Genomic DNA, 20,587 nt, shown 5'->3' with positions numbered 1-20,587 from the left:
CAACGATTTTGGGCCTTTCTAGAGTTTAATATGGACGGTTAATGTTCCTCCCTCCTTAACTATCTATTACTAGGCCATGAGCTGGAAGACCGTTATTCTCCTATCATTGTATAGGGCATCTACTGATGGCCCAAAAGATCAATGATCTTCCATGTTGACCATAGAAGTCTTATTTCCTTAAATTACAAGCCAAAAATTAACTGTGTATCATCTCATTACAATAAACAAACTCTCTATGTATTATTTTTCTTTGACTTTATTACTTTGGCAGCTGCGTGTGTATTCCAAATCTAAAACTCAAGTTTGTTTTTTTCATTTTCTTTTTTTTGAAAGGTTTGGCAGCAAAACAAAAATAAAGGATTTGAATTCCCATGATTTTAAATTTCAAAGGACGATAATTTGAAATGACAACAAAATACTATAATTCTAGACTAATTGTCTTCAATGGCTTCAAAACTAAGGAAGAGGAATTTCATGTAGGTTCGTAAGTCTGGTTGGCATGGGTCAACAGCACGAGTGGGCCCATTGTGATATTTATGTGAAATTCACTTTGAACACTAAGTGCTTCATTCCATATTAGGCTCCACGCCAAAAAATTAGCCCAATTTATGATTTAGGTGGACCTCAAGATTTGGAAACAATGTATATGACAAAGAATACGCTTCAAATTTGTTTTCCTGAGCGTGGTCCACCTCAATTTTAGGTCAGCTAGAAATTTTCACTTTGGGCATAATATTCGATGGCCCTTAGATGGATCTCGTCATTGGCCTATAACTTAATTAAACTTATTGAAAACTAGACTTTTACACGTTTGTGGGCCCACTTTTATGTCCCACTTAAGGCTTTGAATTATCTCAATTTTAACCCAAGCGTATGTTTTGATTGGCTTATTATAATGACTATTTATAATGTTAAATATGTACACCATTTTCAAATATTGTATATAATTTGGTTAATTAAATTAAGGTGTATGTAAATATAATAGAATATTCCAATGCTTTCAAAACACCGGTTATTAAATAGAAGCTTTAGATTTTAGTACATTTCAATTATAGGATGCCAAATACAATTGAAGAATCCAAATGCATTGAGTTCTAGTATATTTGGAATTTAGACCAATGCGCGCATTCCAAATAAGGCAACCAAACGAGCCTTTAAAATTAACTTTTAAAAACAAAGTCGTTTGCACTTCTAAAAATTCAGAATTTCAATCCTGGGTAGTTCATAATTCAAGATTTTCACATTTTTTTTTTCAATTTAAAGGAAACTTTTTATTGCAAAATTTTGAATTTCCAATTCTCTCTAACTAAAATCAACCTTATGCAATTATTATGTGTGCTGCACCATAGAAAATTGATACATTCAAAAAGGAAAATGAGATTTTTGGACAACATATGAAAATCACTTATGAACTTAGTGATCCTACTACAATGGGACCGTTGGATACTTGGAATTGCTTCATCTTTTAGATAAAACCATACCTCAATAAGCTTAATATGATGATGTTCTTAAGTGTTGTACATGTACATATTGTTGAAATATTAGATACAATTTACCTCATCACATTCAAATCTGTAAATATATATGGACTAATTTCATAAATTCTTAAAAGTGAAATTTAGACTAAACACTACTTTTAACTTTCAATATTTTAGCAATTCAGTCCATCAAACAAAACTTTAAAATTTCAAGATTAAAATCTTGAAATCCAAAATTAAATTTAGGGTTATAATTGCATGTTTCAAATGACTTCCGAATACACTCTCAATTCACTTGTAGAAGAGAGTCACTAGTATGCTAACCTCACAAGTGGAAAAGAGTCACATGAGTGTAAGATCATCCCCGGGAGATCAAGCATCTAGATTGTTGGGATCACCTAACAAGCGGCTATGATTTTAGACAAGTTTTCCTCATTCTTGTTGTTGTCAATTTAACCAAACAAGGCCACACGTATGAACGAGGGCCTAGATTTTTTTTTTTTTTGGGTAAGATGCGCAAGCATGCCATAGTCCATTCGACTCAAAGGTTTGATTAAATCACTGGTGTCCCCGCATTGATATGAACATATCGGAAATTGGACACATAGGTGATCCATTTATCCTCTCAACCACTGATTTGTGCTCGGTTTAGGTGATTTGTGAAAGGGTAAGGGTTCGCCCTTCCGAATGAGTTGTTTTTGCCTTAAGACAATAGACGTGAGTGTAAGGACTTATGTACTTCTTCTTTTCCCCGTCTTTAAATTTGTATACTTCTCAAATGAACAAGAATATACAGATAAATAAAATAAGACTAAACAATATTGATTTATTAACATTTAAATGTGTGGCCCATTACAATCAACGGAGTAACAATCAACAAATTAAATAAACGAAAAGGAAAGATACATACTTGATATATCTATCAGTACAGATGATCGAGGCCAGTGGTCAGTAGGATGTGGTCGGATTAGTATGATCAACCAAATCGAAACTTAATTAATCATGATCCCACAACTTAAGGTTAATGATATTTGCCTTACTCCTAAGGTATTATAGTGAGAGCTTCTATGTAACAGCTATCTACACTAGAATTAGGCTAAGTTAAGCTAAGATAAACGAAAATATAAATAAAAAGTAGATAAATGCGTTTGCTGTACGGCCTCGAGCTCTTCTTCGTGTACTTCTTCTATAGCTTGTCAAGGAGGTAAAGCCCCTCGCTGAGTTTCTTTATTGCTTCTTAATCCTTCGCGATCACGTAGTCGTTCTGGATATTTATGAAGTCCCCATATTTTCACTATTTTGGATTTCTAAAAATTCTTGAAATTTTTTTATATACTTAACCTGCGTTGTTACTGACTAACCCTTAACACTCGATGTGAGCCTATATGTGGGTGGTACTAGAACAAATCTGATTAATCAACTGTAGAAAGCCAACGAATCCGCCTGATCACTTCAACATCGGGCTTAACCTCGTGATTTTTTCACATAGGGCTTAAATTTAGCCAACCTATTACTGACTAAACAAGACAACCGCATCTAAATAAAGACCTACTAAAAGCTGAGATAAGTAGAGGTCAGATCTTAATTAACAAATCAAACTGACTCAGTTATCATTTTAACCTAAGAATCAACGGTTTAGGGTAATTATGATCGAATCACCATTGTCGCTAGTTATGAATAGGCCACACTATGAACTTACCTAATCCAAACCTTAATCATTACGCACGAAAAATTTTGATACCCGATTCATTCCAGAAATACCTTAATTATCCAAATAAGTTCTAGACCACTCGTTAGTGGGTCACTAAACTTAAGACTATAGAAAAGCATATGTCTTAGTGGGCTTGATGTAGTAATAATCTCGGTAAGACCGAGGTCGAATCCACAGGGACTGAAACTTGTACGTTTCTGAAATTAACTAGAAGTAGAACTAGAAGAAGATGTGAAACTAATTCTAAAGGATTTAAGAGAGTAATTGTGAATAAAGTAATTAAAACTAAGAATTTAAAGGTGAGAACTAGGGTATCATGATTCACTTGTAGTGATCAGGAAGCCCTCTTACTTGATTCAAGTAACACAATTAAAATTAGAATCTTATCATATCCAATTGAAAAATAAATCAATAAAACTAAATCTGAACTTCCATTGACCTAATTCTCAATGAAGGAGAATTATGATAATTGGCAGGGATTTCATCACCAAACCATGCCTAGGAGACAATGACAAACAATAGGATTTACCAATCCATAATCTCAAAGCAGGAGAATTGTGAAGATTAGAAAAGATTCCATCACCCTACCACGCCCAAGGGACGATGGTGAACAACAGAACTTACTAATTTCACAATCTCAAATCAGGAAAAGAAAATACTCAAAGCTATTAAGATTTACTATAATTTAAGTCATAATAAACCATTAAAAACTGAAAGTATTCCTTAAATATCAAATTAAAATCCAATGAGTTCAACATAAACATGAATCAAAGAAATAGAAACATCTCATCATGCAACAAGCTTCATCTCTTAGCCCTAGTTAAGAGGTTTAACCAACCATATATATGATTGGATCTAAAACCCTATAAGAAAGCATGAAAACAGCTAAGGAAGAAGAAGAAAAACTTTTGGCGACCACTTCTCCACCCTTTTGTTCCACTCTTTCAACCTTAGAAGATACCTAGGAACATCCTAAGGAGTCCTATTTATAGTTGTGGAACTCCAACTTTCGCACATAATTGGAAAACTCTAAAAACTGCCTCAAATTTATGCAGTTTGTTAAAATAGACTTCACTCTGTACAGTTTTTCAAAATACACTTCACTCTGCGCAGTTTTACAAAATGACCCAGAGTGTCAGAATATGCTTTTTCAGGACGATTTTAGAATTCCTTTTCTTCACTTCAAATCTTTGATTCTCTTCATTCCTCACTTGATTTTCTTTGATCTTTGTCATGCGAATTCTTCAATCTTGGTCTCCTAAGATCCATCCCCTGCCTTGGTAATTTTTGAATATCAAATCCATGCTTTTAACACCATTTTCAATCCAAGCTCTTAAATTCACCTTGCAACACAAACACGAGTAAAATAGAATATTAAACATTATCATGTTCATAAAACCAAGATATAAATGGGGAATAATATGCAATATTTGACCCTCAACACTTGACGTCTATCGTGGGACATCAAGTCGAGGTTGTGTTTCGAATTACTCAACTTAGACCGCAAACCAAGTGCATGGGATGTGTGAATCCCTTAGGTGAAAACCTAAAATTTAACTGAAACTAGCACTTTGTTCTTTCGCAAAATTGTAACCTTCGGACCGTCAATCATGGCCAAATTTGGGGTACCGACTAAAGATATTTCTTCACACATATCTGTATAACCACAACCCATATTGATCATCGGTGACCGTCAATTTAAGTTAGAGCCTTCCCAGTTGATCGGCATGCCTGATCATCGTATATTTGTATCTAAACAAAGATCACATTGTGGGACACTTATTCCATGGCTTAGATTGATCCATATGCCTTTGTCGGGTCCTATTAGTGGGAAACAACCTCCATTAAGGTTAATATAATGAATAAAGGGCCATTAGGGCAATTTGTACCACTTCTGGTATTATAAATACCCATTCATTTCATGCCCCCTCTCCCCATACGAATTTTGAGCCTAGCTTTGAAGAGAGAAGAGAAAGAGGAGAAATGAGAAAAGAGTTAGAGAGAGATTGGAAGTGTGAGGATTTGTACACCTTCACTCTCTCATCCCCTCTATAACAACATTGCCCTTTATTGGTGTCGATTCGGTGACGATCAAAGGTAAGTATTTAGTCATGTTTGTAGGTTTAGGTCTTGTATCTAAGTCATTCTAATTCTTACAAGCTTACATGCTTACTTAGGTTCTCGACGATCTTTCCCTAACACCCTAACCCTACAAGTACCGTGAGTCAGGTGAATCATCACAAGGTGCGGACCATTATTCCTAAGTTGCCGTTTATCGACCCTTAAAGGTCTCAGTTAATGATTTATTATTTGTAAATAACTTGGTGTGTGTTAATATGTTCATATTTTGATTTGATTGCAACATGTGTTATTGCTTGTTCATGGACGCTCACATGTTTGATAAAATGCTTAAGTGATTGAATGTGTTGTTTTATTGATGCTCAAATGTTTGATGAAATGCCTAGGTGAATGTGTAGTTGTATTGATACTCACATGTTTGATAAAATGCCTAGGTAAATGTGTGCGATCGTCATGGGGTTACCTTGAGATAGATATGGAGAAGCAAGGCTATATCGTCATGGAGACAAGCGTACGACATGCGAGAGTTGGATCCGATAGAGTAGGGCGAAGCCGATAGAGTGTCGGATCTATCAATGGTAGAGACAATGCTGGTGAGGGTTTAGATAAGAGATACAACCGTCAACAATGGTTGTTATCGAGGGCAGGGCATTGATGGTGATTTCAAGGTTTGCACTAACATCGACACCTATCACTAGACCAAAGGGTGGGTTTGAGTTGCGGGATGTGGTGGGGTTTTGAGTAGGGTGGGTTTCATCAATGGCAGCTTGGGTTTGAATAGGTTGCAAGTGATGACTTATTTTGAATGTGGGATACAAATGATTTTGAATGTCGGTTAGTAACAATTACAAGCGATGGTACCCTGATAATGTGGCCAGAGATGGGGATAATCGGTAAGGGTGCAACCCCATGACAATCGCACACCTTATAAATAAGTAATCATTACCTTTTCTCTTTGTTTGAAAATGTGAGAGTAATTCCACCTCGAAAATCGATACAAAAGTGTTGACTTACATATGTGGACCCCACCGTAATGTATATAATATATCTGCACCGTCCATCTATTTTATTGGAACCTTTTGGGGCATGAGCTGAAAAATGAACCAGATCCAATACTTAAATGACCCACATAAAAGGAAATAGTGGCATTAATTCGTCCACCATTGAAAGTTATTTCCTTCACTAGCCCCACATTGAGGTTTTTTCATCATTTAATCCGTTCATAGGGTCAGACAGACATGGATAAGTGGAAAACACAAATATCAGCTTGATTCAAAACTTTTAATAGCCCTGGGAAGCTTTTAATGGTAGGTGTTCGATTCCCGCTATTTCCTGTGGTGTGGTCCACTTGAGCTTTGGATCTGCCTCATTTTTGGTCTCACGTCCTAAATTTAGTTGACATAACAAATGAGCAATGTGGATAAGTCACATACATCACGATGGGCCCCACATTAATTTCATAAAATTCTCGATTTAAGTATTAAAAAAGTAAGTCGTTACATCTTTATTGGGAAAAATGCGGTTGTTACCTAGGTAAATAATTATTACCCATTTACATGGTAATTACAATTGAGCCAAAAAATCAAACAAGCTTTGAGGTGCGAGAATGGCTGGTGATGGGAATGGTCAAGAATGGCTTAAGGCAGGACAACGTCAACAAGGTCAGATTTGCAATGATGCAACAATGGATGACAATAAGGCTGTATGGTTGAAGGATAACAGTGGTGGATTGAGTGCACGGCGAGATGGTGCAAGCATGATCTTGAAGACCGTGATGTTTGGAAGGCTGACAGTGACGATGAGGACCATGACGTTTGGAAGGCTGGTGACAACAATGAGTACCACTACTAAACTCAATGAATAATGGCCCAAAGGAACTCCTCTGATAACATGATAATATGATAATTTTTTAGAATTCTCTTATGCTTTTATATTGTTGATGTCAAAATCTGGACCACCCTCCACTCAATGCGGCGGACTTTCGACGAACCCTGGTCTTGCACAAAAAGGTGAGCAAAGGAGACCCTGGCTAAGCCAGGGGACCCTTCGATGTCTAAGTCAGGTTAGGGAATCTGGATCTAAGTCGAATGTAGAGAGAGGATGCGAGATATTACGTACCTGTAGTGATGGGGTCCCATGGTATTTATACCTGTGGGTGAGATGTTTCATATCCGTTAGTCTTGACATGAATTGCTCAATCAACGGGATATTATGATTATGGAGATATTATTCGCAACCTTTGGATTGCGTAGTGCATTGTGTCCTAATGGCACGTATCTTCAGGCGAAATCGTCGGTCACGTTCATATCCAGATCGATATCCAGGCTCATCGTGCAGAGTATCATCACGGGCTCGTCCCTGGCCTCGGCACACGGCCTTCGAGGTATTTGTATTCTGACTCGACCTCGGATCCTACAGACGTGAAGCTGAGTACTAATTGTTGGAGTTCGTCGATAGATCATTGGGGTCGAAGTTCGTTGATCAAATCTAAGGATGAAGATCAGGACTCGGCTCGGCCACTCTCCTTCAGACGAGGACAAGGGTTTGGGTTTGCCAATCAGGATTGTAGTTCCGAGCCATGACTTAGGAATTGGCCCTTAACGTCGTATCCTCCTTCCGAGGCCTCGCTATCAAATTCATGTAGCTCTGGTTGACCCCGATTGTCCTTGTACAAATTTCCCCATAACATATACGTATTTGTTTTACCCCAAATGAAGTTTATATATAGATGTACAATGTGTATATAAGGAAAGATATTAATGTAAATCAACAGATATACGTAAAACAAAAATCAATCAGGATAATGTTTATCATCTTCAATTGTAAGACGTTTGAAAGACAAATAATCCAGCCTTGGTCTTCTCCACTCCTCCCCAACCAGCAGCACCTTATAAAATTGAATGATCTCTTGCGATGGCTGGTCTTTGTCTTCAACATGGGTTCCATTAACCATAATACTTTTGATTTTGTTGATCCTTGCACAAGCACTTGCAACACTAGGAAGAAATTTCATACTTTTATCACCTTTCTAATCCATAAGTTTCTTTAGCATTGTCTCCATTTAATTTCATATTCCTTCACCCTATTTCCATAATATTGAATAAGTCCAACTCTATTTGATATTTCATTAAAAGATAACTCACCACTCTCCGCCTTGATGTCATGGGCCCACAACTTAGACATACTATACTCCTCCTTCCTCCATATCTTAATTTCCTCCTTAAGTAATTTAAATTTATGAAAATTCTTAAACCCTTCGGCTACAAAGGATCTCCACAAATCCTTAATCTTTTAAGGGAAGCCATCCACTTCAAACCTGAATGGTTTCGGGCCCCAATTCTCCCTATAGATAGTAAGCAATAAAGGGCAATAGTCTTAGATTAGCTTAGAAAGAGCATGCTACAAGACTAGAGGATAATTTTCGAGTCAATGTGAGGAAACAAGGAAGTGATCCAATCTAGACATAATAGACCTAGATTGGCCATTAGACCACGTATAAGAACCTCCTTACAAACTAACCTTTGAATCTTCTACAAATGTCCTTAATCTGTCTTCTTTTTACCTTGCTACACATCCCCTGCCTTTTCACGAAATTATCTTCATTTTGGAACCAACCTTTCCCTTCTTCTCTTTCTAATGCCCCCAATTGAAGCCCTTAGTATAAAGTTACTGGCTGAAGAAAGCCTTACCAACTCCCTATTAATTACTTCTAGAGGATCTGATGGCTTTTTGCAATTAATATAATTACATTGGATTTTTTTTTTCTATATTAATGTGTTTATTATGCTGGATGTACATGTTTGCTATATATATATAGAGCAGATATTTTATGAATGTTCGTGGATGGATGTTTAATGCCATGGTAGTTTTCTGTGAGACCTTTCAGGGCCACTGCAATGACTTTAAGGTATCCATTCTGTCCATCAATTTTTTCTACATCACGTAGTGTCTTTGTGACATCCACTCCATCCATCAATTTTGCTATGTTGAGATGGAGCTTAAGCCCAAAACATTTGCAAAAATGAAAACCCAGGTGATCCACCTAACAGGAAATGGTGGTGGATGACAATGCCCACCGTTGACACCTTCATGAGGCCCTCCCTGATGGCTTTGCCAGTCCCTTTCATCCATCAATTCTGTCATGTCTAGATATATAGGGCCTGAGCCCAAATAATACGTTGAACGAAAAGTCAAGTGGGCCACGCCACAAGAAACTGTGGTCAGTGGTGGATGGTAACGCCCATTGTGTTGAACTCAAATCTTTGTGACATCGACTCTATCCATCAGTTTTGTCAATGTTTAGATACGGCCCGAACTCAAATAGCATGTAAAACGAAAACTCAGGTGGGTCATTCTGAAGGAGACGGTGGGGGTGTAAATGCCCAACGTTGATACTTCTATAGGACCCATCATTATTTATATGTTGTATCTAACCCATTCATCAGGTGCCACCCACATGGTTGAAGCCAAAACGCAATAAGTAGCCTCCACCAAAACTTCTATGGGTCCCCCTATAGTTTTAATGGTTTGCATTTAATCCTACTTATTTGTTGTTGCATGGACCTCCGGACCATTGGATCTGCCTCTTTTTTTTTTTGGCTTCACATCCTATCATAAATATGGCAAAACTGATGGATGGAGTGGATCTCACAGGGAGATATAAGTGGGCCCCACTGATGGACAGAGTAGGAGTGACAAAGATATCAAAAGAACTCACGGATACGGTCATTCGCTGAGTGAGTGAGAAAGGGTAAATCAGTGAATTGTTAGTAAACCTGTCTTTTTCATCTGGCGCTTTTAGCCCAGGAACTATGAATCAAAGTCCATCTAGGCGGATTTTAGAACGTATTTCTAAAGCTAAGCTGTTATTTCATGAGATTGAAAATAAAGAATCACATCCTTCTTCTAGAGTTCTTTCAAATCACCTTTTATGATGGTAAAAAACACTCATTTGATCGGAATGGAATCTAATATGAGTTATGCAATCTAATGCCAAGCGAGCGGATTGCCTTTGCCTGGGGCTGTGTGGGGCCCTCAGAGATGTGCGTGACAAATCAACTTCGTCCATCTGTTTTGAAAGACCACGATAGCTTAGGATTCTAAAAATCAGACGGATTAAAAACTCATGTGGGCCATACCACGTGAAACAGTAGGGATTGAACGCCGGCAGTGACAGAAGTTTTGTATCGGGACGATATTTGTTCCTACAGGAAGGTTTCAACGGTGCATGTTGCTGTTGCCACTGTTTTGTTGGTGTGGCCCACCTGAGTTTTGGAACTACCTATCTTTTTTAGATTACTATCCTAATGTCGTCTTTAAAAACAGATGGACGGAGTGGATTTGTCACGAACATCTATGTGGACCCCACACAGCTCCGAGCACAAAGATATCTCTGTGCCCGGGTAACAGGCAAGCCGCTCCTTAATACCAAGTCGGGTGTACTCCAGTGGCATCGATACCACCTTAAGCGAAGGTGGTACTGGATAGATGTGTGGCCCACGTGATGTGTACATAAAATCCAATCTGTTTATCATATGCATCCGTGCATGTTGAGTCCATTCCCAAAAAATCAGGCTGATCCTTGAATCACCTGGGGCAGGAAATAAGTTGAGAGCGAACGTCCACCGTTGATTTGCATGAAGGGCCCACCACGTGGTATATATGAAGTCCAGGCCACCTAGAGCCTTCAGTTGGTTTGGGCGAAGGGTCAGGACGAAAATCAGAAAATCAGGCTGTTTTGAAATTCAGGCGGGCTCCTTGTAAATCAAGGGTGGGTGTAGCGTCTCACATTGTTGCCTTTTGTTGTGGTTTACTTGAGTTTCGGAAAGGCTGATTTTTATGAACTTGGAATAAAATGACATGATGCATCTGATGGACGGGTTGGATGACATTGATACCTCACGTGGGCCCCAGATCTGCCTTGTACAGGTACCACTTTAGTGGACCCATGCTAAAATTGTGGCTAAGTCATTCACAAGCAGCCGTGACATTCATCACGGTAATAAAAATATTGGGCCCACATTTCATGTTCACAGCCTGAAAATGATAAGATGATCCTTGGCTTTGGATTGGTGGACGGTTACAAACGAAAAAGTTGGTGGTCCAAAATTCAAAGAGCAAAATTTAAAATCCCTATCGAGAATGGACTAGGCATTTTGACTGGATGGATGGCACTTATATTGACGTAGGACAGTCGCAGACAACCTTATAAACGCCGGGATCAAAGGAAATCAGGCCGAAAGGTATGGGACAGGGCAGAAACAAGCTAGGGCCCACGTAGCTTCCACCGATAACCACTCTAAGCAACCGCAAATTGGTGCCTGGCCCTTATTTCTTACATCAACGTCTTCAAGTTGTTACAGATAGGACAAAATTGAGTGCCACATCATAGCTCTATCATCCGTAGCACAACTCTATCACGTTTTTTTTTTTTTTTTTTTTAAGGATAAGTTCATATATATATATATATATATATATATATATATATATATATATATATATATATATGGAAAAGGTACTATGCGCTCGACCTCACGAGTCCGTCCCATGAGGTCGCACTGTGTGGGCCCCACCGTGATGTGTTTTGAACATCTACCCCATCAGTTAGATGCATCATTCCATAATGGACCTAGGTCTTAAAAATCAAGTCAATCCGTGACTTCTGTGGACCACACCACATACAGAAGTGGGGAGGGGCCGTGGACCATTAAAAAATTCATAATCATTTTTTGGGCCCACCAAGATGTGGTTTGCAAATCCAGACCATCCATTATGTGTGTCCCACTTGGATGAGGGTTCAGACCAAGTTTCAGTAGCATTAAAAACTCAGGTTGGCCCCACCAAGTGCTTTTATATGTTTTAATGGTGTCTTCATATGATTTTAGATGGTATGGCCCAAATGAGTTCTGTATACGGCTGATTTTTGGGATATCCTATATTTTGGAGGGTACCTATCAAATGCACAGTGTTGATGCTGGACACGCATCACGGTGGGGCCCACCCAGCTCGACCTCACGGGAGCTTATCGTGAGGTTGAGCGCATAGTACCTTTTCCCATATATATATATATACATGCGTACGATTTAAGGCTAACTGGTTGGAGCATATGTTACGGTTCGCTTAGTGGATGGCTTTTAACCTACTAAGTGCTGGGGACATCTAACTCGTTCGATGGATTGGCCCATCATGAGAAACACTTCAGGCAAAAATGTAATAGCTATAAATGACCATGTGCTGTTTTATATGGTTTGGCTCATTTGATGATTAGATTGGAGCCAAGATTATACCAGGCAAAAATCTAATAGCTATAAATGACTATATGCTGTTTTATATGGTTTGGCTCATTTGATGATTGGATTGGAGCCAAGATATATATATATATATATATATATATATATATATATATGTGTGTGTGTGTGTGTGTGTGTGTGTGTGTGTGTGTGTGTGAAAATAGTACTATAAGGTCGACCTTATGGAAACTTCTCATGAGGTCAAGGTGTGGGCCCCATTGTGATGTGTATGGAACATTAACACCGTGTATATGATGAGTGCCCTTTAAATTATAGGATATCCCAAAAATCAGCCGTATGCGGAACTTAGGTGGGCCACACCATCTGAAATCATGTGAAGATATGCCTAAAATATATAAAAGCAGTTGGCGGGGCCTACCTAAGTTTTTTATGTGGCTGAAACTTGGTCCGACATTCTTCTAGGTGAGACACACAATGTATAGGCTGAATTTTTGAATGACATCTCGGTGGGCCCAATAATAATTATGAATGTTTTAATGAGTGGATAACCCCTCTCAACTGTTGTATGTGGTGTGGCCCACGCAAGTAATGGATTAACTTGATTTTTAAGCTTGTGGCCTACCATGAAACGATGCATCTGATTGATGGGGTAGATATTTGACACCCATCACGGTGGGGCCACACAGCTCGACCACAGGGGAAGTTCGCATTAGGTTGACCTCGTATACCATCACGGTGGGGCCCACACAGCTGATGGGGGTGTGTGTGTCTATATATATATATATATATATATATATATATATATATATATATATATATATAAAATATGCGGGTGTCACGCCCAACCATATATAGAGTGACCCACTAACTGTCAGATATAAAGAGATATAAAGATACACTGGCAGGGTTGGACGCTTCATGCACATGCCCATGCAAAATTTTACAAGTAAACCGTGCAAATGGTTGGAGATTCACTTGATGGATCATGTCCCAAAATTTTCATCAAACATGTGACCTAGCAAGCTGATTAGTGGAAATTTAATAGACGGTCAAAGTACAGTTGGCATTTTAATCAGAAGCCACTAGATTTTAACTAGTCTGATTTTGGGGTAATGTCCCATATACAGTAGGTCTTAGTATTTGGGCGGTTTTGTTTGAGGTTTATACATGCAACGCATATAATTTCTCTGCGCACGAGTATGGAGCATGATACATGACAGAGTATCAAATAACCCATCAAGGCATCATTGATCCCTAGCATCCCAAGCTAGCTCTGTTAAAATATTTTAAATATAGGCTCATGCATTGACGTATGGCGATCCACATCTCAATTGCCTGTCAGAGACTTGCGGAGTCAGCTTGACACAATTCATACGTTAGCCATAAACCGAGTTATTGACTCAGTCCACATATACTTAAAGAGGTTTTCTTGAATGCAACCATACAAATAGAAACAATTATTACTGTAGACCCTATTTTTTAGGGTAATTGTTTTTCTCAACGATGGATAAACGAAAGTGATTTTTTAGAGTACAGACGGATGAAAATATCCCCGGTCACCCTTGGGTTCATGTAAGAAGCAAGTGACAAAGAGAGTTGGTTTAGTCCAAACTAGGTTATCCATACAAAGAGGAGTCTACTTTTGCATGTACGTTTTGTGATAGGGCAAGGCAGGTGAAATAGGTAAAAGGTTGTGTCTAGAGTAAAAAAGGAACCCATACAAATATTACAATATGATACATCAGGCCTTTAGCCTTTGAACCTGAACCATCTTCCAAAATCCAAACCGTTAATATGATAGGTTTCACTTTGTACGGTGGATGAAGAACAAATAAAAATTCTTAAATATGAAATATTTTTATTTTGAAATTCAGCTCTTTTGCTTTGGAATAGATGGCAAGGGTGGAATTATTCAATCTCAGAGAGTTCTTGAAGATCCCCATCAATGACAAGTCTTGTCATGTAACCATTGAAATGAATCCAATTCCAATGGCTAAAGCCCGGACGTATCATGCATATTGTAACACATTTGGACTTGATTGAGTTTCATTTCGATTTGGACTTAAGACCTCAATCCAATTTGCCTACGTCTCCTTAATGATAGTTTATTAAGGTACGAGTGGGGCCCACCCTAATGAATCATTAGATGAAACTAATCTCTAGGTGTTTCCAATCCTGAAAAAGAAAAGAATATAAAAGAAAAGGTGGGGGCAATAGGTTGATTTAAACTGTAGATGCATTGGAAAATAACTAACTGATTGTAGAGAGAGAGAGAGAGAGATGTATGTATGTGTGCAGGTGGAAGAACATAGCTTGGGGTTGAAGTGACTATGACATGGAGGCAGGCATCCAAGGTATCCATGTCCTTGGTCGCATTGCTTTCCAACAAAAGTTCTTTGTAAAAGGACAAATGTTAGGTGGACTTTCTCGGTTGGATACTCGACTTATACGTGGAAAAAAACATATAACATTGGTAATGTTGCTGGTTATCCCCACTCTCTGAATTCCATTCCTCCACGAGTACGCAAAACAAATGTATGGTAAAGACAATTCAAATTCAGCTTGCTTTTGTGTGGTCCACCTTATAATTAAATTATCCTGAGTATTTTGACATGGCATACATATATATTTGTGAATTATTTGATGAGCGGCTCTATTATTGACATAGGTGACCTCATTCCATGTGGATGTGACTGCAAGAGTAGGCGGATATATTTTCTCCGCCTAAAGTGTAAATATAAAAATTTTCAAGATATAGAAATTCAATTCCTCAAGAGTTCACATCTTATTGAATAACACCTGAAGGCACCGATATTCACGGGTGATGCTTCTAAAGGAGTTAAAGTATGTGGCCGACCTAGTTTACTTCCATTATTTAAGAGGTGGTGAAGGCTACATGTGTCCACATCACATGCATCTACATCCCACCATTGCCAAAAATGCACCCCACTGCTATTATAAGACAAACTAAAAATCCGGTGATCCAATCATAATGCTGGCTAAGCCGCAACAATATCATAAACCATTCAAAAATATCTAAATCCATGTAATAACTCAAATGATAATTTGTTTGGTGAGATTTTTTGTTGATGAGATTACCATGGTGGGTTTATATGTTGGATATATTGGATGTTCCATATGACTTGGGAATTCTCAACTTTACTATTTAATGAAAATAAATAAGGGTAGTTTTGTTATTCACCCATCAAAATGGATGTGGACGCAGATTTTAACTACTGAACTTGATTGAGGCCTCGCCGCTAAAGCGCCACATTTTATGGGGCCGACCATGATGTATGTATTGTATTCATACTCTCCATCTATTTGGAGAGATCATTTTCACACACGAGCCAACGACTGATCCAGGTTAGGGAATCCAACACCTAGTATTAAAAACTTCTTTGGGCCACAAGTTTTGGATCAAACTGATACATGTGTTTTTCATTGCGACATGTCGGTGCTAACTTATAAACAGGTTTGATCTCAAATAATTGAGCCTCATGAAGGTTTCAATCGTGGGCCTTACTGTCCCCATTGTTTTCTGCCATAGGTCCAATTGAACTTTGAATCTGTCTCATTATTTGGATCATGCCCTAAAATGATCTCTCCAATTGAATAGATGGTATCGATACAACACGTACATCAAGGAGGGCTCATAGAACATGGTGACGCCACTTCAGTAGGGAGGGTAGCTAGACTCGCTACTGTATAGTTAAGCAGCTAATCCGTCAATATAAAGGCTGATTTCTCGGGAATTATGCGACAAAAAAAAAACCCATGAGACTGATATTGTCAGATGCACGGAAAGTTAAACGCACACTTCCCATGAAATGTACCAAACATGATTAATCAATGCTGCACCGAATTAATGCGAGTCTACCTAAACATTCCCTCACAAAAGAGTTAGTTCACCAACAAAAACATAGGCGTCCAAGGTTTTACTTTCACGTGCAACACTTTCTTTCTCCCCACGCTTCCTTTTGTGGAACATCCGAGCTGTCCAGAAGGTAGTAGCGGTTTAGTTTCGAATTCGACAGTCTCGATGGTTCGATTTTAGCCCCGATGATCTTTACGGTGTGTCCTACCATTTCAATGGTTGGGATCTTCTAGAAAAATGACACGTTGGCGGGAATGGCAGCCATACATGTGCCACGTGTGAACTATATTTCCATCTCGGCGGCCATCCTGGGGACAGGAAAAGACAAAGAAATGAGTTTGTCAGCGTAAATATGGATTCGCTTTAACACTTTACCATTTACCGACATACAAGGATTTTGCGTCACATGGACACCTAATGTACTACCCACTTTTTTCTTTGGACGCCGAGAAAATATTTAGCACCAAAGTAGGCCTATGGTTGTACGGACAAATTCAGAAAGATAAAAATATTACTGTATTTTTGTCAAGAAATCAACATCCGTACCCAACAAATTACCTTTGGCTAGATAAGTTTCCGGATGGCGATTTAAAAAAGGGCATTGTATGGGCTCATCTACAGTGCTAATTTTTTCTCAAGGGGAAACGGATTGGCTACTCCCTTACCACAAGCCCCATGGCTAGTTGGTGCTAATTTTTTCCCAAGGGGAAACGGATTGGCTACTCCCCTATCACCAGCCCCATGGCTAGTTGTTGGTGTTCTGTGAGCCAATTATGATTTATTTTTTTTTGTTTCATCCGTACTGTCCATCTATTTCTTTAGATAATTTAATGCTATGTTACAAAAAATGAGTTATATCCAAATCTCAAGTGGACCACATTACAGGAAACAGTGCTGAATGAGCGTCAACCATTAAAAACCTTTTGGGGGCCATAAAAGTTTTGGATCAAGCTGATCTTTGTTTTTTCCATTAATCTGGGCCTGTATGACCTAATTAACAGATTTGGTGTCAAATAAACAGTACAGTGGGCCTTTGGAGGATTTTAATGGTGAATATCCAATCAATATTTTTTTTTCCTGTGGTGTGGTCCACCTTAGATTTATATAACTCTCAGTTTTGGAATCCAGCTCTAAAATGATCTGTAAAAATGGATGAACGGAACGGATGAAACATATACATCACAATGGAGCCCACAGAGCACCGACCATCAGCCACGGGGCTGGTGGCAAGGGGAGTAGCCAATCCGTTTCCATACGAAGGAAATGCTTATGTGCGCTGGGGCGCACGGAGACTCGGTGCGCACGTATTTCTCACCATCCAACAGTCGTGGGCGGGAATCTTCAAGCAGATTTCAAGCTACAACTTCAAGAAATTCCAATTTGGAGGTGCTTACAGATCTCCTCCGCCCATCTTTAAATAGCCAGAGATGATGTGCGCACCAACTCTCCGTGCACCCAGGCGCATTGAGTCGTGCCTAACATGTAATGAGAAATAATACAAGAGTGCCTAATCAAATGGCATATGTGATGATGTCGTCATGACCTGGAATGTTAATCTTGTGGGCAGTACAGTAGATTATACAAAACCCAAAAATCACATAAATCAGACAAAAATAACAAATGGATCAGCGTTAAATCTCCAGCCAATGGCCAATGCATAGTGGGTCGCACCAAATGAACGGTCCTTATGATTTAAGAGGTCATATATTCGGATCAATGGGCCAGGGTTGTCTCATTCTAGTGTTCCATGAGACTGGTCTTATAGTATCATTGCCAGAGTCCAAAAAAGGACAGACCCTCCGTTCCCTCCAACACTAACAGCAAATCCTGTTTAAGTTTCCAAGTACCAACGCCACCTTCTATATTCCACCACCCAACCTCTCTCTCTCTCTCTCTCTCTCTCTCTCACACACACACACACACACACACACACACACACACACACACACACTCACTCACTATATAAGTACATAACACATCACCATACAACGAATACCAATCAATCCAGACTCGCCCCACTTGCATATTCTCTTCACTCACGTTCTTCTCTTATTGAAAATGGGAGAATATAGAATCAATCTCCCTCCTGGTTTCCGATTTTATCCCACGGATGAAGAGCTCGTTGTTTATTTCCTTCGTCGTAAGGCAGCCCATTTACCTTTCCACCCTGATGTCATCCCTGATGTCGATCTCGGCCGCTACGATCCATCGGAACTCAGTGGTTAGATATATCGGTGTTTTCTATTTCTGTATTCTCTTTTCTATATCATAATCTCTCCTCTGTATCGACCGACATTTTCATTTACTTATGGTGTAGGTAAGGCATTAGAAGCAAATAATCAATGGTATTTCTTCAGCCAAATGACCCAAAATCGAGTTTCATCGAATGGATATTGGAAAACCGTTGGTTATGATGAACCCATTACAAGTGGGAGCAAGACAGTAGGCATGAAGAAATCTCTTGTTTTCTACGTTGGTGAATCTCCAACGGGTATGAAAACCAACTGGGCGATGCACGAGTATCAGCTCTTGGAATGTGGCACATCTACTAGCAGCAGATCTTCTAAAAGGAGAGGAAAACCAAAGATTGTAAGTGATTCCTTACCAATAACTTATTACACCCAATACCCATTATTCAAATTTTTTCATTAGTCATGTTATAACTATGAAATTTGAGTTTTTCTTTCCAATATTTATCAACGGTTTGAATTTTCTTTTCTATTTTTATGATTCATTGAAATATTAACTTAAATGGGTCTTCTAATATGATTTCAATTAACCGCTTGCTACGATTTTCAGGCATGGAACGAGTGGGTACTATGTCGTGTCTACGAGAATAACTGCGGTTCGCAGTCGGGCATCTGCGACGACGGGACGGAGACGGATCTATCATCTTTAGATGAAGTTTTCTTGTCATTGGATGATCTGGACGAAATAAGCTTGCCGAATTAGAGGAAAATAGAAAATTAAAATTGTAATTACGAACCTTAATCAAGTGTAAAATTCCTATGTTTGATTGGGTTATTGGATTGGATTGATCACGTGGGGATAGTGGAGTCCTTGGACCACTGTATTTTTGCTTTGAGAAATTACACTAGGCTTCTTTTTTTACCTCTCTTTTGCTGATCTTGATGGGTGTCTTGAGTCACAAAGGTACATTTGTTTTTGTTTTTTTGTTTTTTTTAAATGGGTGGTTGCTTATGTAAGCATTGCATCATGCCGTCATCACAAAGGAGTCTCACACGCGCAACAGGCACGTGTAATACATTGGCACATGTGATTCAAACTTTTCTGATAGAGGAATGCACTGAGCAAGATCCAAGCCAGTAATCATGCACTGTGTGCTACCTTTCATGGGCCGAATATAAGGTGCAGCACGTGTACTAAAAGTAAGTGGAACAATGAGCAATAGCTCTTTTCTGTGTGGTGGTGTAGTGCACAAAGGAACGGCCTTGCTTTATTTCTGCTCTGCGAGATGTGGGCCTTCCTGATGAGTGGTTTAGATCTTTGACGAAATATCCCAGAACCTTCGTTTGGTGGACAGCGGTCACGTGGGATGTTTTCCTTCCACCTTTTGAGTAGGACCTTTTGCAAGGACGGAGGTTGGGATCCGTCTCTGCTTGTACCAATGTAGGTACAGCACCGCTTGGCCGGATTTGATTTGGATTGTAGGATGGGATCGAGCGCATGTTTGGAAGGACTTGGATTCGGTAATGATCCCTTCATAATAAAGCTCCGTGGTCCCCACCATGACGTAAGTGTTTCATCCACGCCGTACATTCATTTTTCCATCTCATTTTAGGGTATGGACCCAAATCCAAAAATAAGGTAGATCCAAAGCTCAAGTGGACCACACCACATGAAGCAGTGGGCAGTGGCGATAATAACGCCTCCCATTGAAACCTTACTGGGCCCACCGCAATGTTCTTGCCATATTCCAACTTGATCGTAAAGTCATATAAACTTGAATGAAGTGAAAATTCAAAAATCAGCTTGATCCAAAACTTCTGTGGCCCACAATAAGATTTCAGTGGTGGGCGTTCAATTCCCACTGTTTCCTTTAGTGTGGTCCATGTGAGCTTTTGATCTGCCTCATTTTTCGGCTCAGGCTCTAAAATGATGAAGTAAAATGGATGGATGGCGTGGATAAAACACATACATTATAGTGGGACCCACGTACCGAGCCCCCGCC

General features: G+C 39.1%; 1 protein-coding gene across 1 annotated transcript; it reads left to right on the top strand.

Annotated features, from left to right (window-relative positions):
• The first annotated feature begins 18,322 nt into the window (after positions 1-18,322).
• LOC131242634 (NAC domain-containing protein 104-like) lies at positions 18,323-19,510 on the top strand. Its single transcript, XM_058241398.1, has 3 exons — positions 18,323-18,616; positions 18,713-18,984; positions 19,195-19,510. The coding sequence occupies exons 1-3, from the start codon at positions 18,454-18,456 to the stop codon at positions 19,345-19,347; spliced, it is 588 nt and encodes a 195-aa protein (XP_058097381.1). The 5' UTR covers positions 18,323-18,453; the 3' UTR covers positions 19,348-19,510.
• Positions 19,511-20,587: the final 1,077 nt, after the last annotated feature.

This window comes from Magnolia sinica, chromosome 4, assembly GCF_029962835.1.
Source record: "Magnolia sinica isolate HGM2019 chromosome 4, MsV1, whole genome shotgun sequence".
Taxonomy (NCBI): Eukaryota; Viridiplantae; Streptophyta; class Magnoliopsida; order Magnoliales; family Magnoliaceae; genus Magnolia; species Magnolia sinica.
This window is presented reverse-complemented; position numbering and strand designations above follow the sequence as displayed.